Raw genomic sequence first — 18,161 nt, 5'->3', positions numbered from 1 at the left:
CATCAGTCTTATCAAGAACGAATTCTCCTTTAGAGGGGAAGATGATAATCAATTGTTTTCTGAGTTGGGCCACGAAGCTGTGAGCTGCTTCTATAAACGCTTGGTGAATCGGGCGACGACGTCGGACGAAGTTCCTACCACCCATGCTGACTCTGAACCCCCCGTTCTAGATGCCCAGGTTGGAGAGAGCTCTGTCCCATCCCCGGACCTCGGCCTGAAGTTAGGTGCAAGACAAAGGGTCTCCCCAAATTCATCAAAGCTAATTCCATTGGTGTTGGAACTGTCCTGAAGTTCGAGCTAATGGGGGCACGGTGGAGTGTGTTTATGGTGATCGTGGATAAATAAGCACGACCCTCATCGTCATGCACCCTTGATTTTCCAAAAGCGAGACATCATGTGTGGCCGGGTTTTGTGGTTCGTTTATGTGTTTGTTTGTTGTTGGTGTATAGGTCTATTTCGGCTTGTTGAACGTGTATTGTTGTGGTATGTTGTGTGTGCATGGTTCTGTCTCATCGCGTATGGTGGCACTATTAGGAGATGGATTAGTGTAGTGGGTCAATAATATTGTTTATTGTACAATCGGTGTTTATGTCAGTGTTTGTAATGAATCGCCAGAACCTAGTTTATGAAATGCAATCATTGTGTTTGTTTGAATCGTGTGTCGCAAGTTACCACAACCCCCACTCCTAAACAACCACAAGTTTCTATACAAACGGCAACCCATGCCAATTTAACTGGTATAACAGAATATGAACACAACATACTCCACCGGTTTAACATGTGGAACTCATCCATAGATAATCAATATTTCTCGTGTCCAAATAATTTAAACAGCAAACCAAAACACAAGCGACAAAAAATAAAAAAGTTCGGTAGTACTACTTCGAAACAACATTAAAATAATTACTGGTTCTGCCACATATAATCGGCTAACTCTTGCCGCATCTGGTTTCACTCTGGGGACTCAATCGTGTCAATGTAGTCCACCTCATTGATATCCTCCACGTGCCCAGGCGGTCCACCTTCATCCTCAATGCCTTCAGCCACCTGCCCCCCTTCTCCAACGGCATCCAGTTCTTGTTCGACGGGGTCCTCCGGCATCTCGCCTCTTATGTAGTTGTGGAGGAGAAAACACGTCATGATGAGCCGCGATTAAGTCTGGATGGGATAAAATAACGCGTTGTGCAATATCCCTCACTGCATTTTTAATATTGCAAACGCACGCTCGATTACATTCCGCGTCATGGTATGCCTCATGTTGTAGAGTTCTCACGGCCTACTTGGTTGCTGATGTTGTGGCCCTCATTCCTTAAGATGGTACCTCACTCCCTTAAAAGGAGTGAGGAATCCTTCACTGTTGGCATAGCTGTTGTCACACAAGTAGTAAGATCCTGCATGGTATAAGTGATGAAGAAATGAGGACCACGTTATGGAACTAGATAAAGGTAAATAGAGTAATCCACAAGGCGTGTATTCTTCACGTCCAAACATCTCAACACTTAAAACGTTAGCGAATGATATGAAGAAGTAAGTAATTAGGACACTGATGTTCATATATCATCAGATTTGACCTCAAGGGACTTTTATTGGGGGCGAGTCACAGCATCACGAAGAACGCGGGAATCAGCCACTGATCCCTCCCAAGACGTAGAAAAATTTTAGGAACCTGTCGGCTGTCGCAGATTGCAAGTGTGTTCGTAGAGATCTGCCCTTTGCGTGACCGGTACCTAGGTGCATCAGCTACGCTAAGACAGACGTTAATGTACGTCCCATCGAGTACACCAAGCCATGCAGGGTAATATACAAGATTCATGAATATTTATGTAAATAACATGGCAACATGCAATATTATGTCAACGGATTCAGTTTACCTTGAACCATTTCCACCGTGGATCGTCACACTATTCATCGATTGGACTCGGCTTCACCAAGAGGACACTGTGGAGATAGATTACAACACGCTTGACTTGGTGAACGTAATGGTTGGCCGTATATCCAGACCTTATGAAGCCAAACCCGAAAATTCGATTTCTCTTGTGGTGAGCAATGTGATACGCTCGCATTTTGCACTATTTTAAGGCCGTTATTTGGTTCGTTTTTTATGTCAAAGTTACTCTACATGTCCATTATTTGCATATGTTGTCTATTTTGGTATTTTGACGTGTTTTGTGAGAAATGTGCATAACTGAGCCGAAAAAGGGAGCCAAAACGCAAAGTCTGGAAATCTGGAGCCAGACGGCGACCGGCGACTGCCGCAAATGTGTGCGGCGACCGCCGGCGCATGGCGGGCAGATCAATGCAGCGGTCTGCCTCGGAAAAATATGCTTGGAAGAGAAGTCTCGCCGGGCGACCGCCGGAAGTCGTGCGGCGGTCCGCCGCCAAAGAGACAGACTCTCTGGACTCCAACGCGGCGCCCGCCGGCCAAGGTGCGGTGGCCCGCCGGAGAAAGGCGGCGAATTCGAGATGCCCTAGATTTGCTTCAAGATTTACCATATTTTGAAGATCTTTTCCTTCTACAACAAGGATTGGCTTTCCCCTATAAATAAGACCTCAATCTTCATCAAAAAAAGAGAGCTTCTAGTTGCAAAATAATTCATAGAGATCAAGAGCTAGAGTACTTCATTTGTGCAAGGAGTTGGAGAAGGATTTCAAGAACATCAAGAACGACAAGGATTCAACTTACGGGTTTTATTTGCTTTAGTTTTATGTTCAAATTGTCTTCCCTTCAATCTATGTGTTTGGCTTATTTCATTATGTGTAACTAAACTCATAGGATTCTAGGGATGTGTTAATAACGATTTTAGTTATACAATTCCACTTTTCTATTTAATATCCGTTTTATTTTTACTTTGTTTCTTTCCTAAGTTAGTCTTGATGCTGCATGATTGAGTGACACAATTGTGTATGATTTAATATAACTTGCTTCATAACTGTGACAGAGTTCTAGCGAGTTAGATCCACTTAATTAGTAGACGCTGCAGTTAGCTTCCCTTAAAAAGGCACTATTACTTGAGAGTGAGGACTTTTCAAGGGTCTTAGGAGCTTTATGGAGTTACGTGTTATGATTGACAACCCTAATCTTGTAATCAACGTTTGCATCGCATGAGCATAAGCTAGGTGACTCGTCATATCAAAGTAATAACTGTGCTAGGGTATTGTAGTTTGGAATTTGTATAACCATAACTGTGAATGCACATCTCTGGAATTCCCTTATCTCTATTGATTGTCTTTGTGTTTTACTTGCATTTAGTTGTTAACTGTTTTCAAATATTTTCTGTTTTCAAAAGTTTTCACAAACCTTCTGTTCTTCCAAATAGTAATTGAGTCTTAGTAGAGGATAGACACTTTGTGTTTGCCTTCCCCGTGTTTGATATCCCGGTACTGACCTTTAGCTATACTATATATACTTTGTATACTTACAGGTTTATTTAGTGCTAAAAAATAGTGCATCACAATGGTGCTCAAAAACATGGCAACCTGCTCCTCCGCGCTGACATATCTTTGATCAACCAAACCTGCTCCTCCACGCGGTCCATCCTGAGGTTGCTTACGCAGTCGATGTCAGTTAAACCAACAAGTCAGTCCATGCGCTAAACTTGGGTGGGGACTTTAGATTTCATGTTGTATCCAACTGCTGCACGACCACCCCATCCCCTATTCTGCGAAGATATCATCTCGCGGACCATGTTCAACAGTGCAAGAAAATCGTGTTGCTGGGTCCGGACAATGTCCTACACCATAATGACAACAGCATCTGTCTCCTTTCTTTTTTTCTGTCTATCGTCAAGTATCCTATACGCCCAGGTTACGAATTATAAGATAAGACAAGGAACCACACACCAACAGAGTCTTCGTGTGCACCAAAAGAGCATCACGAAGTCGGACATCCCACACAAGCATAAAAATTTATAAAATTTTAAAAACAACAAAACCAAACACAACATCGGCAATCGCCAAACAATCAAACTATCACAAGGTCATTGTAAAGACAGAACCAGAGCATCTCAAACAGCAACAATCAAACACACAATGTTATCATCATCAACATCACACAGTGCAGGGTCATTTTTCAGCCAATTTACCCGACAATTTTTTTATCATTCCGAACACAATTTGGACCTCGTCCTAGAGAGTACTGTGCGCAGTAAACAGGATAACAAGCCCGTGAATTTGAAAGCACAGATGTTCGCATCTGGGAGACACACTGGGTAATATACCTTGTATACTCGATATGCTGGGTACTGGACAGACGTCAACGAAAGAACGCAATAGATCTTCCAAATCCTCTTCAAAGGTATGCAGTAATACACTCAACAACAATTGATAATTGGAATTTGGTAGATCTGAAATAATTGACTACATATCACTCTGTAAGTCTAACAAATTAGAAACTTGAGGTTGCAAGTGTACAGGCTTACTTTGTGCACACTCTGTAAGTCTAACAAATTAGAAACTTGAGGTTGCAAGTGTACAGGCTTACTTTTTGCACAGAAGCGGAAATTGGAATTTTGCACCGCTGAGGTCGGACTCAAAAAATGTGTAACTAATTATGTTGGGTAGAGCTCCAAAACTACGAGGGAAATTTGGGCATAAAACATGAGACGACGAAATGACCGGAGCCGAGAAAAGCTTTTACCACCACTTTGCTCCGATAGTGTTTTGCCAGAGTCGCTAAATTTTTTGCGGATATCACCGAGATCCGGAAGTGTTTTGCCGAGTTCAACGACAAATTCCGCTACCAAATGGTGGAGAAGAGGGGAAAATGACAAGTTTTATAGCCTTTTATGTAGTAATATGAGTTTATACAAGCTACCAAACATACCCTAGGAGGAAGTCATATCATCTTTGAAGACAATATGTCAATCCAAAAGCACTAGCTGAGACATAATTTGTTTTGTGAGAAAAGGAATTTTGCTGACTCGACTTATATTTTGATTTATTTTATTATTTTTATTGTAACTTCTATTTTATTAACTGTTCTTTCTCATTTAATTAAAGTACTAGTTAGAGAACCATATGTACACGGCTTGAGAATTTTATCTGATGTTTCTAACAAATATATGTACTAGTTACTTTCTCAACTCACAATACATTAACCACTTTTACAAAACTTGTGTCGCATTTATTTAGACCTATTTTTATGGGACATGTCCGGATTATTTTAAATATTACTCTTGGATTATCTCATGAGTTCCTTTAACATCCAAAAAATTAAAATTAGGTAGTCTAGTCGAAAAATCATCCAAATTAGTTTGAGATTGTGTTGCTTCCACATCTTTTATTTCCCAAATTATTTCGCAACGAAAGCATGATGAAAAGACTCACGTATAATCTCCACGAAATTCATAACTTTAAAAGTGTCAGAAACGCGCAATATATACTTGCAAGGAACATGTGGGTGATCTAAATATTATCTTTCTTTCTAATTACAACACATTATTTTGCTTTAAGAATAGCCAATCAAATTCGGCCACGTCATTTCTTGGCGTCTAAGAATCTTTATCCTAGCACATATTTTTTTTGCTTGTCGTAATTGGCAAGTGTTTAGTCACATTAGCATCATCAAGCTTGCTTATCAAATTTCTTATTGCATGTTATAATGAATCAAGTTTCTTACAAAATACAAATGCTTTCTCATTTTAGCAATTGTAGATTTGTAGTTATAATTGAGTCTTGTTCAGCATGGCTGCATCATCATCCTCATACAAGCTCAAGGCGCTGGCCACTTTTGTCTGCCGTTATAGAGCCGTATCGGGTGGCTCATGGCGGAGCCACCCTATGCGCCACCGCGATCTCCCGCCTTATAAGGTGGGAGGTGGTGGTGGCTCTCTTGATCAGGGGCTCAGGATGATAAGTAGCAGCTCCAAGTTGGGAACGTTAGTTCGTGCTTGAATTATTAGTACTTCTTATTTTTTGTGATCGCTTCATTTATTTACTGAAAAATAAATTGGATTAATTTGTTCAAGGGAGAAGAATCAAAGTGAAGAGAGAACGCAATTGCCGGATCAGCCAAGGGTTGGCTTCTCAAATTGGTATAATATCTTTCCAAACAAACCATTACTCCATTCCATTGTTATCACAGTACCTAGTTAGTAAAGACAGTTCAAACCTTGATTTTCACTGCATGATTTTCAAATACAGAATATAAGAGAATAAAATTATTTAAATAGGATAGGAATCAGGCCCTAATCATAAGCCCATTACTTGAGCCAAAATAAAGTGAGAGCAAAAGTTTGGTTTTATTGAGGTTCTACACTTCAACAATAAGTACAAGATTTGATGGTAACATCTTAACTCGAATTAAACGGTTATATCATGAAATCAAATTTTGGATAATAGTTTTAGGATAACCAATTTTAAAGTTTGTCCATAAATATTACTCCATTTGAATTTGTGCAGGGTGAAATGGCTTCTGGGATATGTAGTGACATTTTTGCTACCATTTTGGAAGACCAAATGGGATAACTTGCTGATTTTGGAAGGTAACATATCTCTGGAGATCCGTAATGGTTTTTGTTTACGTTATGGTGACTCGAACAATGTTCTAATCTTAAAGTGTCGTAAATTGACTTCCGACTTGAATATTGCATGTATATATATATGATCAGGAAAGGTGGCGAGAGTTGTGGAGGAGGTGGAGGTGGTAGCGGAGGTGGTGGAAAAGGTGGCGACCACCGCAGATAAGGCGTTGGAAGAAGTGGCAAATCAATTGCCAGATAACAGTAAGCTCAAGGAAGCAGCTCAAGCATTGGAACATGTCTCCAGTGTAGCTGCCCAAGATGCTCAACAAATTGAGAACATAATCAATAAGGTTGTTATATTTTTTTATTTTATTTTATTTCTACTTAACTTGTAGTAGTACTTTCTTAAGCATTTTCTTTGTATCGGAGACAGGTTAGTGATGTGAAACAAGATATGGAAGAGCTGGAGAGCATTGTTGAACCAATTGTTGACAAGATTATTCATGGGAAGCACACAAAAAGTTAGTCGAGAACAAAATCCAAAAATTGTAAATTTTAAAGCCTATATTTTTATTTTTATTTTTATCGTAGTCTGAAGAAATTATGAAATAAAAGTGTAATATTATTGCAGTCTGAGAAATTGAAATAAAGTGTATGTTCATCATGGCATATCTCATTAAATGGAGAATGTCAAGACAGATTTCGGTGAACCAGAAAATTGAAGGTTCGTAATTTGCTATAAATGCAAATTAGAATCTTAATTATTAAGTATAGTCCAAAATTTTCAAAAATCAAATGAAGTGAATGGGGTGAGGTGTCTTCAAAAGACAAGGTGCGGTATTAATACTACTCAACAATTAAGTCACAAGGATCAATATTACACTTTTCTGGGCAAACCATTTGGACAAGTAAAATTGAGGCCAGGGGAAAACAAATGTACATTGATATATGTAAATGTATCTAAAATTTTAAATAGAACATAACAAGTTCATTTAAACATAACGTTAAAAATGGTTTGACTTAAAAATTATTCATGATAAATTCACACATGATTTCAAATTTATATGAATATACTTACAATATCCAATGAAAAAGTTAATTATTTCAAAAATCTCCAATTTTTTATTTGAAAAAATTAATCTTATTCAAATTACTTAATTGCAAAAGAAATAAATATACAATATAATAATTAATTCTAAATAAAAAATACCTATAAATCTAACTTTGCATAAGAAATTTTGGTTGGGGAATCACAAATTAGTTTTAGGAAAAAGATAAATTAACAAAAATTGTATATACAATATACCCTTTAATTTTGGTTCTATCTTTTAGGATATAATTTTAGAGTAAAGATAAATTAATAAAAATTGTACATACAAAATGCCCCTTCTTTTTAAGCCGGTTTTTATTTAAACCGGTTTTCTTATTAACTATTATTTCTTCACGTAATTACCCTTTTGTTATATTTGTAAAGTTAAATCACTCTTCAATTACATAGACTATATATGGAAAATTTGAAAATATGGAAGATCACTAGCAACAAAAAATATGAAAACAGTAATGCATTAGGTTTTCTCCACCATTTTAATCCTATGTATTTGGTGTTTTTATTTAGCGTGGAATCATATTAGTTTCAAAATTCTAATTGTTTCTTATTCTTAGATTGTACTCAAACAACTTTAAAATTAAATGTAAATATTATTATTCAATAATTGTAAATTAATCTTTTACAGAAATTTATGAAAAACCCAAAAAAAAATTTATTTTTTTTATTATAAATTTATGAAAAGAACGAAACATAAAATAAATAATTTCCTACTTGTTAACATTAAAATTTACAAAATGATAAGAATATAACAAAATGAATACAAATGAAAACATTGTTACTTTTAATTTAAATTAATTTCATATGTAAATTTAAACGGAAAAAATAGTACTGTAGTAGTATAAGTTAAAAAGAGAAAATGGGTATCCCAGACTCTAAGTCTCCAACATGACTTGTGCTATTACATTACTATAATAATGTTAATTCTAATTTATAGGAATAATATAATAAAGACTACAAATGTTTGCAAATGCCAATATTTATTTTGTGTAATGTTAGTATTACGAAATCAAGTATGCATGTATATACTCATTTTATACTTTAGAATTTTAAGAATTAAATAAAATAATTAGATTCGAACGACTACGATAACTCTAAGATTTTAATTATATACATATGTAGTGATCATTTTTATAACTTAGAATTTAAAGATAGTTTAATAATAAAATAATTGGATGCAAACGGCTATAATTATTTTGTAATTCATTGAATGTAACACTAAGAAATTAATTATATGCGTATATAATCGTTTTGGTAATTTAGAATTGTAAAGATGAGTTAATAATAAAATAATTGGATGCGAATGGACATTACTATTTTTTATTTCATTGGAGGATAACACTAAAAAATTAATTATATATGCGTGTAGTCATTTTTATAATTTTTAATTTTAAGAATTATTTAATAATAAAATAATTCGATGTAAATGACTATAATATTTTTTTGGATGACAATACTAAGAAATTATTATATACACATGTAGCTGTTTTTATAGTTTGGAATTTTAAAGATTGTTTATTAATAAAATATGTGGATGGAATGACTATGATTATTTAGTTCGATGATAACACTAAGAAATTAATTATATACACATGATGTTGCTTATATTACTTATGATTTTTAAGATGATTTAATAATGAAATAATTGGATGCGAATGACTATTATTATTTTGTATTTAATTGGATGAAAACACTAAGAAAATAATTAAATATGCATGTAGTCATTTATAACTTAAGATTTTAAGAATTATATATTAATAAAATAATCGGACGTGGATGACTATAATTGTTTCTTTGGATGATACACTAAGAATTATTACAATAGTTAATTTTATATTTTTGAATTTTAAAGATTATTTATTAAGAAGTATATGGACGTGAACGACTATGATTATTTAGTTAGATGATAACAATAAGATTTCAATTGCATATACTTGTAGTCGTTATAACTTAGATATTTAAAGATGATTTAATAATGAAATAATTGGATGTGATTGATTATTATTATTTATTATTTTGTTAGATGATAATATTTAAAAAGTACTTATATATATATATATATGTAGGTAGTCATTTTTATAACTCAGAATTGTAAAATTGATTTAATGATAAAATAATGAAATGCCGAAGTTAATTTAAAAGATATAATTCAGTTGGTATGGGAGAGTTTAAATGGAATGAAGAAATATCCTTTTTGTTGTTAATGGAAGAAGAAATTATGCAACTAATATTATCTACCTAATTGAATAGATCGATTCAACATTATTGATAACAAACTATGCCATTGATTATGTAGTAAATCAATTACTAAATATATAAACGTTGATGAAGGATAACGCTATCCTAAATTATTATAGGAGGGTAATTATGTAATACAGCAAATTAGTTAATAATTATAATTTTATTTTGTATGTAAAATACCTAAAATGTCCAACTTTGTACATACAATTTTTGTTAATTTATCACTACCCATAATTTTATGACTAATTTATCCTTATTTAATGTTCGTTATTTTTAACTCTACTAGTTTAGAAACGTATATCATTGATTTAGATTATGAATTAATTATGGTAATACTTATTAACACACTACATGGTTAAAGTACTATATCTAATCATAAAATAATTACTAGTAGTACTATATAATTTAATATAGTACCGTAAATCTTTTGAAAGAAATTCATATTTGATCATTTATACTTTAGTATCTAGTTTTATAGTATCATTTATATTATTTTTCATAACTTGTTTGATTATTTTTTATTAATTTTTTATTTCAAATTATCATACGATATAAATTATCAATGTTGTGACAATATAATAATTTAATATATGAATAAATTGTAGTAGTAAAGCATTTCTAATATGTGGACTACATGAGAAAATATTATAGCCATAATGATTTAACATTTCTTGCAATATCTTTTTTATTTTTGTGTTATTTTCCTTTAATGCTATTTTTCCTTAGCTTGTTCCCCTTTTCATTATATATCCAAAAGCATATATATGAATACTTTTTATTTTAATTTACTTTTACTTATGAGTATTTTTATATTAAGGAAATATTAATTATTATTTCTTTTTTAATTAACATGAAGGGTGTTAATAGTAGAAATTTACTATTAGTTGCATACTTGCATTTATATTTATAATTTTTAGAATCATTCAATCATAAAATAGTTCGAGGCAAATAATTTTTTTTTAACTTATTTTTTAAATTATATTAATTTTAATTTCATTGCATGATTTTTTTATTCTGGATGTAGCGAATAAAATGAAATCAACTTAATGATGATTAATTTGTTGAATGAGGGTACTCATAAGTTAAGTACATATTCTTATACTATCATTTTTATAGTTTACAGTTTTTATCGTAGTTATTTTATAATTTATAATTTTTTGATGCAAATGACTAATATATCTTTAATGTATTTTTTAAGTAGTACATATTGAATTTATTTATGTTCCATGGCTTTTAAAAATGTCGAGTCACTTGAAAGTTGATTTAATGATTATTGACTAGATGGGCGACGATAAAATATTAAATATATATACATGTTTGTCACTTTTTAAGAATTACTCAATAATAAATTAGTTGAATGTGAATGACTATTATTATTTCAATTCAATATTTATTATTATTATTTTTAATATTATTATTATTATTAGTATTATTATTATTGCTATTATAAATAAGTAAACCGACTTAATTATCATAAATTGGTTGGATGATAGTACAAGAAATTAAGTACTTAGTATATATACTATAATTATTTTATAATTTACAATTTAAGAGTCATTCGATTTGAATGATTTTATCATTATATTTAAGAGTCATTCGATTTGAATGATTTTATCATTTTAATTTATATTTGATCATACTCTATATAAGTAGTCATTTTGTTAATATTTATTTTTTACTATTTTATATTCATTTCAAAATTTTGAGTAATGATATACAATACTCAAAGAAATCGATGATATTTAATTAGTTGGATGAGATACTAATCAATTAAGTATATTTACAAATAGTTATTTTTATAATTTATGTAATTTTTATTACACAATGAAATAGTTTGTTTTTAATAACTATTATTGTTTTAGTTTAACTTTTTATTACTGATTAATCAAAATAATAATTTTCAACTAGTTGGACGGTAATGCTAAAAATTAAAATGAAGGGTGTTTATAGTAGTAGAAATTAAGTACATATACAAGTAGTTGCATTTGTATTTATAATTTTTAGAATTTTTCAATCATGAAATAGTTCGATGCAAATAAAAATTATTTAAATTATTTTTTAAATATCATGTCAATTTTAATTTCATTGCATGATTTTTTATTCTGGATGTTGAGAATACAATGAAATCAACTTAATGGTAATTAATTTTTTTTTCATGGTTTTGAGTCAAAATATTGATTATACAAAAAAAAACACGATTAAATGATCATCGATTAGTTTGATGACAATACTAACAAATTAAGTAAATATACGTGTGGTTGTTTTATAATTTACAATTTCAAAATTTACTAATAAGAGTATTAAAATTGTTGGATATAAATGACTGTTATTTGTTAATATTCATTTTTTTACTATTTTATATTCATTCCATAATTTTCGAGTAAAGATATACAATACTCAAATAAATCGATGGAATGATATTTAGTTAGTTGGATGGCAATACTAATTAATTAAATATATTACAAGTTATTTTTATAATTTATAATTTTTACTACGCAATGAAATAGTTTGTTTTGAATAACTATTATTAATTTTGTTTATTTTTTTATTACTGATTAATCATAATAATAATTTTCAAGTAGTTGGATTGTAATACTAAATATAAAAATAATAATATTTAATCAATTGGATAACAATACTACAAATTAAAAACATTATGTGACTTTTTTCTATTGACTACTAACATTTTATATGTCAATTTATTCATTAGATTTGATTGCATATAAGGTACACGTATTTGAGTGTTGAGAAAATAGAAGAAATTTAATATTCTTCAAATACTTGCCCAATATTTATAAAATTGCATGGTGAAGAACGTGGTAAATTTATCTTTTTAATTTTGATCTAGCTATAATTATGTGGCTTTATAATAGATTGAATTATCTTTAGTAAATGTGCAGTTATTAAACTTAGAAACTCAACCTTCTATAAATAGTTATAAAAGGGTAAATATGTAATGTATTAACTACTATTGTGAAGGTAAAATACCTAAAACGTCCAATTTTGTATATACAATTTTTGTTAATTTATCACTTCTCTTAGTTTTAAGTCAAGTTTATTTGACAAAAACTTTATTTTTTTTACCTGATTTTCTTTTATCTCTTTCTTACTTTATTATCTGTCCATTAATGTTATAAGTTACAGATATGTGTATCAATTTAATCATAAAAATGAATCCCCTTATAATATAAAAGAAACACAAAAGAGTATGAAAAATATTTCAAATTTCCACCGCCAAACCAAATTTTAAGGATCGAATACTTAATAAAGGAAGCATGAAATCTTAGGATGTGCTGTTACCCGAATAGCTTTAATCTCGATTTTATATATGTAATTTATCTAATCATAAATTTTAAATTGTAAGATATAAATAGACGTACATAAAAATTTAAAGGTGAAAGTAAATCTTCAAAAAAATAAAATATAATAATATATCATCATAAACACATGAATCAATAATAGCGTACAATATTAAAATTGAACAAAAGAATATATTAAAACATAATAAAATTAGGGTAAAATGGGAGAGTTCAAGCAACCAAAATGAGGGCGAATAAACCAACAGCAGCGGCTGCGGATCCTGCTGCGTTGAGTACAGCAGCGTTTTTGGAGGGCGATGGAGCGCCACCGTCGGATGGAGACACGGTGAAGGATGGCGAGGGAGAGGCGGTCGACGGCGGGGGAGCTGGCGGTGAGAAGATTCCCGCTGGAGAAGGAGAAGGCGACGATGCCTTGGGAGGAGGAGGAGCCGTGAAAGTCGAAGGGGCGGGGCTAGGGATCGGAGCGCTGGAAGGCGTCGAAGCTCTGGAATTGGAAGGCGACGGAGCACTGGAAGGAGACTGCGCCAAGGCGAAGCCTAGCAGGAATGCAAACATCACCATGGATAAAACTTTAGTAACCGCCATTGCTGCTATGAAATTTTTGAAAGAGGGAAATGATTTCAGAGGAAATTAGAGAGAAGTGAGATTTTGGGATGTGATGGAAATACGAGGTATAGAGAGGATATTTATAGTGGAGAATTGGAAGTGACCGTTGATGGTTGCTTTTGTGTTGACAGCTAATGTTTGACACGGTCAGATATGAAGTGAAACGTTTCGAGTCCTTTTTGGGAAAATTTATCAAACTTTTTCCGAAATTGGAATTGTAAAAACGCGTGTGAATTTAATTTTAAAACAACATAAAACCTACGCGTTTATTCTCCTAAAGATAGATAAAGTTTAGAGAATAACACACACTTAATATGAAATCATAAAATATGAATAAAAAGAAAAAAATTGTTGACATTTGTTATCAGTAGATAATGAAAATATTATTTATAGTGTAATGTGTGCTGAATTTTTTTAAAAAATAAACTAATTTTATAGGATGGATAAAAAAGCAAACTTGACTTTTTTAGGGAGGTAAGGAGTAATAAATGTACAATTTGAAGCCCATCCCTATATATATAAAAAATTAAATCTAAAGGGATTTTATACGAATTTGACAAAAGTTTTTCATAAAAAGGTTCACCTTAAAGGAAATGATAATGATAATTAAAATGTATTGTTATTGGTGAAAATTGTAGATGTAACAAAAAAAGATAATATGGAATAGTAGGGGAGTGTTATTTTGCTAGCTTATAACTTAATTTTTAACTACAACTAAATAATAGTCATTAGATATTCAAATTAAGGGCTTAGATCATTAATTTCTAAATGTCAATACGATGAACGAAAAACGTCAATAAGATCATAGGATTAATTCCAAAATATATCAATAGGGGTATTAATGTCAATTAACTACATGTTCAATTATAATTAACTTTTAAAAGAAATCCCAAAATTTGAAATTCATATAACATATATCAAATTACAGATAATTTCATAAGGATTCCAACGATGTCCTACATGCATATATTCCGACGTCAAAATTTGAAAAAAAATTCAAAATTTTTTAATTTTTTCGTACAAGCAGAAATATCAACATACTATATAAAATATGTCAATATAAATAATGGGTTAACATTCTTAAAGCATTGTGTTGACATTCTCAAAGCATTGTGTTGATATTTTCGAAACACTATAATGACATTTTCAACTAAAACCCTAATTTGGAGTTTTTTTTATCTTTTTTTATTTTATTAATAAAAATGAAAATTACACGTGGCAAATTTTAGACCACACGTTTTCTAAAATCCTATGGCTTTAAATTAGTTGTAGTTAGCAATTAAATGATGAGTTAGCAATTGATCACTCTCCATGGGATGGGATAGTATCTGTACAAAATACTACTATGGGATAGTATCTGTACAAAATACTACTAGTAGTAATTTTTATTAACGTACGCCTAGTAAAATTGAAGTACTAGTTTTTTGTAAAGGGAGAGAATATACTCACTCTGTCTATTTCCAATAATTTTAATACAAAATTATTTAGGTGATAGAAATATAGTAAAGTTATTGAAATATTTTAGTATACAAAATAAGGCCATTTTGTTAATAAAAAAATTACAAAAGATCAAATATGATTAATCTTTGTAAAAACTAATTGTGAACAAAAGTTTTATTGGAATTTTGTTTAGGTGCAAAAGTTTTGTTTTAGAGATTGATAACTTATTTATGAGATGTGTGGCTCTGGCTCATTATATACCTGGCCCAGGTAGTCTATTAGTGTGAATTATCGTCGCATTTGCCGCGGGGTGGTACGTACAATTCAATTAAACTCTAATTAAGGCTTAATCAAGAGTTAGTTATGAACAACTAAAACCTTAATTACTAGTTAATCAATAAGGCCATGATGGTTAAGGTTTCTACACTACAGTTTGATTTAAGTAGAGTTTGATTCGATTCATTGTTTCTTGAAATTGATTTGCACCGATCAAATTGAGGCGATTATGGTTCATTGGTACTAGACTGAGCCTCTTCTATTTAGCTTTTTTGCTCGATTATTTGATTATGTGACTCAGTTTGGTTGTGATCTGCATTTTTATTCGATTTTTAATTTTTTTCTCAGGTTGAATTTGCTATGCATTTCTGCACCAATATTATTCAATTTGGGTAGAGTGTGATTGGAACTATGGACTGTATGATAGAAGTTTTCAGTTCTTGTTTCATTATTTTGAATTTGACTATATAACTTATTAATTTAATTAAATTAACCAATAATTATTTGTAACGACCCGCCCATCTAGGGTATAATAAATGCGGCGAGCGTTAACTAGGCAGACTTAAATGCATCAAAGATCATACGCTAGGGTTCCATTTAGAAAGGGATTTAACCAAAGCATTTAATGAACAATTAAATAGGAAAAGAATAATGCCTTAGCAAAGAAATCCATCAAAGGACTAAAAGCTTAACCAAGTTCTTCAAAAGAGAATATTCCTAACTGTTCATATTCCAAAACATACCCACGAAAATAAAAGTATTTATCCCAACCAAAAGATAACAATTTTTCATAATATAGCGGAAGCGACCAAGAAAGAAGTGAGGCTATGTATGAAGACACAACGACACCTTAAGTACCAACAGATCATCTTATTATTCTCTACTCAACACCGCCGCCCGCTCGTCACCACTCAACCTGCACATAAGGAAAACACATGCAGGGCTGAGTACGATAATCATACTCAATGGGCTCATTGCCGAAAACAGTTTTATCACAAATATAGTCATTATCATGCCATTTTCAAGTGTCCGTCGGGGTTTTAACTTTAGAAAGACCCGAGGCACCAAAATATCTTCTTTCTCAAATATCACGGTCGCGCAACCATTTTTCACATCGACGTTTACCATATCCTCATTCTACATGACAAGGAATGCGGCCGCAATCCAGGTCACTAGACCGGCCGACACGTACGCTAGCACTCGGTCTAACATTGGTGTACACTAATCCAAGTAGAGTTTGCGGCTCTACAAGGATCCGAATTCGATTAAATCAATAGTGGCATAGCCACGAGGGATAGGCACGACAAAACAAATCAAGGCATGATAACACATATCTCATTCTCATCAATATCAGTTTAGGACAATGTCCTTATTTTAAAAGAAAGCCCACCTTGTCGGCTTAGCTCGCTAGTATTATCTTCTCCTCGTTTATCACGCTGAGAGCGCGAAATATCACCTTTAAATTAGGCGTATCACAAATCAGTTTCAATCTTTGATCTCAAATCATGCATGTCTCCCATATTTCCTTTTTTTCCATCGATTATTTTCAAAATCATCAATCAAAATCAAAGTACGATTATCATATTATTTTTATTCAAATAACAACTTCAAATTCACCATTAAAATCGTGTCACGCATGAGTGTTCCATACACACAACATACGCACACGATCACAACACATGTGCACGCCTCTCAAGGCGTGCACACACACACACACTCTCGGTCACACACACACACATCCATGCATCCCAATTTCATCAATTTATTTCCCTTTCACTCAATCTAAATGCATGTGGACTCAAGAACACCGATTAATCGGTAGAAGAAGAGGAGATCAAAATTAAAGTACCTTTTTCCAAAAGAACAATCGGTAGAAACAAATTATAGCCTTGATTCTTCAATAAACTCTTGGATTTCAACTTGAATTCTTCTCAATTGATGAAGAAATATTGAAGAAAAGTAGAAGAAAATTTGGAGAGAGTGGAGAGAGAATGAGGAACGGTTTTCAAGAGTGGGGGCGCTTTTTTTTGTAGCTATGGTTTTGATTTTCTCTCCTCTTATTTATAGAGGTTAAGATATACACCAATAATTAAATAAATCAAGATTTGGAGAAGATTTGGGAGGAGTAATGGCGTTAAAACCGTTGAGAAGAATGGGGATTTCGAAAATTATAGGCTATTTAATTAGCCTATAATTTAAATTCAAATATTTCACGGAGTAGAATAATATATCACGGAGCAAGAAAAATAATAATTAAACTCCCCAATAATAGCCAAAAGTGGCGTGACTTTTTCAACTCTTCCAAGGGATTTGAATTTCAAATCCTAATTTAATTAGGATATGCAATATCTTCTTAGATTTGGCAAGATATGGTAGGATATTCTAGCATATTTATATTTATTCATGGAGTAGAATAAATAAAGGATCAAATAAAATAAATAATCCATTCTCCCACAATATATGAGATTTTCGAAAATCTCATAGAAAATCAAAGGTGGAGTTCGAAAATTCCATGTAGGAATTATAGAGTATTTGGACTTTGGATTTAATTTGGATAATTATCCCAAACAAATAATTAAATCAAAGAATAATATTATTTCTTCTCCAAATAATAATAATGGCCGAAAATTCCACACATTTAAATAACGCTCCTATTTAATTCTCACTCATCCCTTAGGAAAATAATTCACCCACAATTATATTTCTCCGCAT

At 31.9% G+C, this 18,161-nt stretch overlaps 2 protein-coding genes across 2 annotated transcripts; one reads left to right on the top strand and one right to left on the bottom strand.

Moving 5' to 3' along the window:
* Window positions 1-5,620: 5,620 nt before the first annotated feature.
* Window positions 5,621-7,125, top strand: LOC125197464 (uncharacterized). Its single transcript, XM_048096203.2, has 5 exons — window positions 5,621-5,876; window positions 5,967-6,032; window positions 6,400-6,482; window positions 6,609-6,811; window positions 6,895-7,125. The coding sequence occupies exons 1-5, from the start codon at window positions 5,683-5,685 to the stop codon at window positions 6,985-6,987; spliced, it is 639 nt and encodes a 212-aa protein (XP_047952160.1). The 5' UTR covers window positions 5,621-5,682; the 3' UTR covers window positions 6,988-7,125.
* A 6,087-nt stretch (window positions 7,126-13,212) lies between these two features.
* LOC125197453 (uncharacterized) lies at window positions 13,213-13,772 on the bottom strand. The gene has a single exon (XM_048096190.2). The coding sequence runs from the start codon at window positions 13,710-13,712 to the stop codon at window positions 13,338-13,340; it is 375 nt and encodes a 124-aa protein (XP_047952147.1). The 5' UTR covers window positions 13,713-13,772; the 3' UTR covers window positions 13,213-13,337.
* Window positions 13,773-18,161: the final 4,389 nt, after the last annotated feature.

Source organism: Salvia hispanica, chromosome 4, assembly GCF_029641045.1.
Source record: "Salvia hispanica isolate PSC_SH4W2 chromosome 4, Shi_PSC_v1, whole genome shotgun sequence".
In the NCBI taxonomy this organism is placed as follows: domain Eukaryota; kingdom Viridiplantae; phylum Streptophyta; class Magnoliopsida; order Lamiales; family Lamiaceae; genus Salvia; species Salvia hispanica.
The sequence above is the reverse complement of the archived record's forward strand: the minus strand, read 5'-3'. Positions and strand labels throughout refer to the sequence as shown.

Bases quoted from the DNA above. Each gene is read 5' to 3' on its own strand.
- LOC125197464 (XM_048096203.2), top strand. From the start codon at position 5,683: ATGGCTGCATCATCATCCTCATACAAGCTCAAGGCGCTGGCCACTTTT. The intron at 6,483-6,608 runs GTAACATATCTC...ATATATGATCAG, and splicing joins TAACTTGCTGATTTTGGAAG to GAAAGGTGGCGAGAGTTGTG. The intron at 6,812-6,894 runs GTTGTTATATTT...TATCGGAGACAG, and splicing joins TTGAGAACATAATCAATAAG to GTTAGTGATGTGAAACAAGA.
- LOC125197453 (XM_048096190.2), bottom strand. From the start codon at position 13,712: ATGGCGGTTACTAAAGTTTTATCCATGGTGATGTTTGCATTCCTGCTA.